Source organism: Poecilia latipinna, unplaced genomic scaffold, assembly GCF_001443285.1.
Source record: "Poecilia latipinna isolate Pla-1442-1.1 unplaced genomic scaffold, P_latipinna-1.0 Scaffold746, whole genome shotgun sequence".
Lineage (NCBI taxonomy): Eukaryota > Metazoa > Chordata > Actinopteri > Cyprinodontiformes > Poeciliidae > Poecilia > Poecilia latipinna.
The window spans coordinates 255,816-260,004 of NW_015113362.1; the positions used below are offsets into that span (position 1 = coordinate 255,816).

Below are 4,189 nucleotides of genomic sequence, written 5' to 3' on the forward strand. Positions count from 1 at the left end.
TTTTTTTTTTTTTTTTTTTTTTTTTTTTTTTTTTTACCTAAAATTTCTTTTTTTATTTAGTAAACGTGTGAAAAAAGGGGGGGGTAAGTGTTTTTTTTTTTTTTTTTTTTTTTTTTTTTGTGTAATGTCTTTGCAGGTGCTTAACTGCAGCCTCTTCCCACCTATAAATGACCACAACCACATGTGCATGGAGGGTCCAGGTGACGAAGACCCTCCCTACCAGCCGGTCCGCCACCCTCCTCACCAGGAGGAATGTCAGGCCCTCGGATCGGCACCTGAGCAGTACACTTGGCTCAAACAAACCGAGACCTGTACCCTCCAGTGTGGCTACGACAGCGGCCTTTACCGACGGGGGGCCAAAGTCTTCACAGATGCCTGGATGGCGGTGTGGGCCGTTCTGTGCTTCTTGTCGACCACTCTGACGGTCTTGACCTTCCTCCTGGACTCGCAGCGTTTCTCCTATCCCGAGAGGCCAATCATCTTTCTTTCAATGTGCTGCAATCTGTACAGTGTTGCTTACCTGGTGAGTAATGGAATAAAGGCATCATTGTTCAAGGCGAGATGACTCAGAGAACTTTCTATTTCTGTTATTAAGTTAACCCCCCTTTTCTTGGCACATCTGACTTTTCCTGCCTCCTTAGGTACGACTGACTCTTGGAAGAGTGCGAGTTTCCTGTGACTTGGACGCCACTGCCGTTCCGATTCTGGTCCAGGAAGGATTAAAGAGCACCGGCTGTGCCATAGTCTTCCTTCTCCTCTATTTCTTTGGCATGGCGTCCTCGCTGTGGTTAGTTCAAACACTCTCTCGTCCTTCTGTTCGTCCCAGTTTCCCCATTGTCATCAGCTGCTGTGAATGACCCTTGTGGTGGAACAATTGGAACACGAGACTTACATCCTGTTTTCCTTAAAAAAAAAAATCAAACTATCCTGTCTCATAACCTCTGCACTAGTTGGATTCATTTCCACACACACACACACACACACACAGAGCTGGGGTAGCCTTGGTAAAACCACCACTTTTCAAGTGCATGCTGCCCTGAAGCTGCAGTGGAAACCCACACTGCTGTCACAGCTATTTTTCTTCCTTCGCACTCAGTCCTTGTTTTCCTGTTTTTTATTTGCCATTTGGAAACGGCAGCAGGCCAGAAACTCCGATCTCCAGAGCTACGATCGCTGCACTCTGTTATATAACTGGCGGGTGGCTTCTTTTGTGACCTAATTACTGCTAAAACGGCACATGGCCAGTTGATTTGTTATGAGAATGTTACACAAGGGACAAAGTTTTGAGTCGCTCCTGAAACATACGACTCTCATCTGTCACAAATACAAAAGCACGAATGAAATTTATTGTGGCGTTCCAATTTATTATTAACCTCATTTGAAGTAATTCCTCTAAGCCCTTCTACCCTGAACGGCATGTGTGAGAAAGTAGATGCCATAAAAGAGGGATTTGATATTTAAAAACAAAGGCAGTTTGTGAAGTTCACATTTTAAACTGTTTTCTGTACATTGTGATAACAATTAGCCGATCAGCGTTGCTAACTTTAAGTGGTGTCTCTGTGTGCGAATGTAGACTTATTTCTAAAAGGCTGCCATTGTTTCCAAATCCAGCATGTTGCATAGTAAACGTAAGCAAAAACTGAATAAAGCACAAAAATAGTTGTAATATTTGAAGTCTCCATGGCAGCTGCTGCAGGCTGTTCCAGGTCAAATATCACACATTTCCCAAGACAAAAACGAATAGGTGTCCTGTATCAAGACGCCACATTTTTCATACCCAATAAGGTTGTCTACAAATAATCTGTTAGACAACAACCACCTCAGTAACAGCTTCCACAGTAAAGAATGTTGCCGTCAGCTCTTTCATGATGCTTGGTTGGCTGATCTGAAACCAATCAGTTCTTTGAGTCTCCAACCAACCGGCTACCAGCTGGGGTTGGTTAAGCTAAAAATAGGAGGATTCCAGTCACGATCCACTGATATAAACATAATTTGCTTCAGTTCTTTCCGCCAGAAGGGCTCAGTTCTGGGATACTTCTGTCTCTCCTTGCGCTTTCTGTGCAAGGAACAACTGCTGATAACACAAAGTGTTAGTAGAAGTAAACATTACATTAAAATTGGATAAACTCTAAAATCCTGCATGTGAACCAAAGAAGGGCCGCTATAAATTTGCAGAAGGAAATGTTTCCCTCAGTTGTGACTTTTACGAGCGTTTACACAAGGCACTTACAGTTTCCCTTACTCTGTCCTCCCCGCTTTCTTCCAGGTGGGTGATTCTTACCCTCACCTGGTTTTTGGCAGCTGGACTGAAGTGGGGTCATGAAGCAATTGAAATGCACAGTTCATACTTCCACATAGCGGCCTGGGCCATCCCAGCTGTTAAAACCATCGTTATCCTTATAATGCGACTGGTAGATGCTGATGACCTTACTGGGCTGTGCTACGTTGGTAACCAGCAGCAAGAGGCTCTCACAGGCTTTGTGGTTGCACCGTTAGCAACGTACCTTCTCATAGGTAGGTACAGGGCTGGAAAAGAAATTATTTATGAACTAATTTCATCCCTCTGCTGTTTTTTCATGCGTGTCTTCTTGTTGCCCCACAGGCACGCTGTTCATCTGTGCAGGCCTGGTTGCTCTCTTCAAGATCCGCTCTAATCTGCAAAAGGATGGAGCTAAAACGGACAAACTGGAGCGTCTAATGGTGAAGATCGGAGTGTTCTCTGTTCTTTACACCGTTCCGGCATCCACAGTCATCGGATGTTATCTCTACCAGCTGTCTAACTGGGAGGAGTTCAAGACAAGCCCCCGGGACTCGTATGTGGCGTCGGAGATGCTTCGGATCTTCATGTCGCTGCTCGTGGGCATCACATCAGGCATGTGGATTTGGTCGGCGAAGACCCTCCACACCTGGCAGCGCTGCTCCGCCCGACTGCTGAGGGACAGCCGGGCAAGCCGAGGCGGCAAGAGGGCGCCGGTTGAAAGCTGGATCAAGCCGGGAAAAGGCAACGAGACAGTGGTGTGACGAGATGCAGAGAAAATGAACAGGAAATACGTTCTGCGTTTTTTTTTTTTCTCGAAAAGAAACTTTCTCTGCCAAATGAAGGACAAAGAGAGCCGGCAGCCTGGTTACAAATGGGACAGAGGATTGTAGCCAGACTTTCTCAGAGAAGCCACTGGATATAACGCCATTGCATGAACTCCCTGCCTCCAGTAGGAGTTATGAAGGAGAAAATAGGAAGACTGAGTCATACATGATGTTGCAAGAGTAGCCTCTCTACCTCTCCTTAGATTTCTGTCGCATTGAGAGGTGGGGAAAAGCAAAAAACGAATCAGTCAAACAGAAGACATGCTGAAAAGGCAGAAAAGATGCACATAAGCAATGATTCTACCTTTCTGTCTCTTTTTTTAAGTGATCAGCAGAAGAGACCCACCCTGCTGAACACAATAAAGCCATGTGCTATTGTGACTTTTAAAGGGCTTTTAAATTTTACACTTTGACACTGGAGCAGATTTACAGATATTTGGCTTCCCAGAAATATCTGATGTCACCTAGGCAATGTTAATGTTGCAGGTTAATCAACATTAAAATACCAGACCAACTGTAGAAAATACCCAAAATACTGACTTAAATCTACAATTTGTTTACAGACAAACAGTATGCATTTCTGTCAGGTTATGAGTTTTTATCAGATACTAGTGCAGGTGGATTTTATTGCTTTGGATTTGTGGGAACGAGGCTCGATGCTGTAATTATTGCACTATAAATGTGTGAAATGTGAAGACAAAAGTAGAAAGTCTGAGAGCAAACCATTAAAATTCAGTTACGTCTACAGAGCCATTGTTTTAAAGCTAGATGAGGTGTTACCAGAAGGTTATGAGCAGTCATCATCTTACTTTCAGGAGATATTTCTCTTGGTTTCCTCATTCCGTATAAATTTAGATCAGATGGTTCCTGAGGTTGAAGCCATTGGCTAATCTGGATGAGATCAGTAAAGTCCCAATCTATAATCTAAAAGCAAATCTAACCTAAAAAGCATCACAGTGGTTTGTGTGAATGCAAGTTATGAGCCTCATCTATGGTCTTGAGCTTTGGGTCATGACCGAAAGAACGAGGTCGCGGATACAAGCGGCCGGAATGGGTTTCCTCCGCAGGGTGTCTGGGCTCTTCCTTAGAGATGGGGTGAGAAGCT

At 44.3% G+C, this 4,189-nt stretch overlaps 1 protein-coding gene across 1 annotated transcript in view; it reads left to right on the top strand.

Annotated features, from left to right (window-relative positions):
• Positions 1 to 3,828, top strand: part of fzd4 (frizzled class receptor 4) — an 11,910-nt gene extending 8,082 nt beyond the window's left edge. The window contains exons 3-6 of the mRNA XM_015045828.1: positions 137 to 523; positions 642 to 787; positions 2,267 to 2,514; positions 2,603 to 3,828. Coding sequence (XP_014901314.1) covers positions 137 to 523; positions 642 to 787; positions 2,267 to 2,514; positions 2,603 to 3,021 — 1,200 coding nt within the window. The 3' untranslated portion in view covers positions 3,022 to 3,828. The remainder of the gene's footprint in view (positions 1 to 136; positions 524 to 641; positions 788 to 2,266; positions 2,515 to 2,602) is intronic.
• Positions 3,829 to 4,189: the final 361 nt, after the last annotated feature.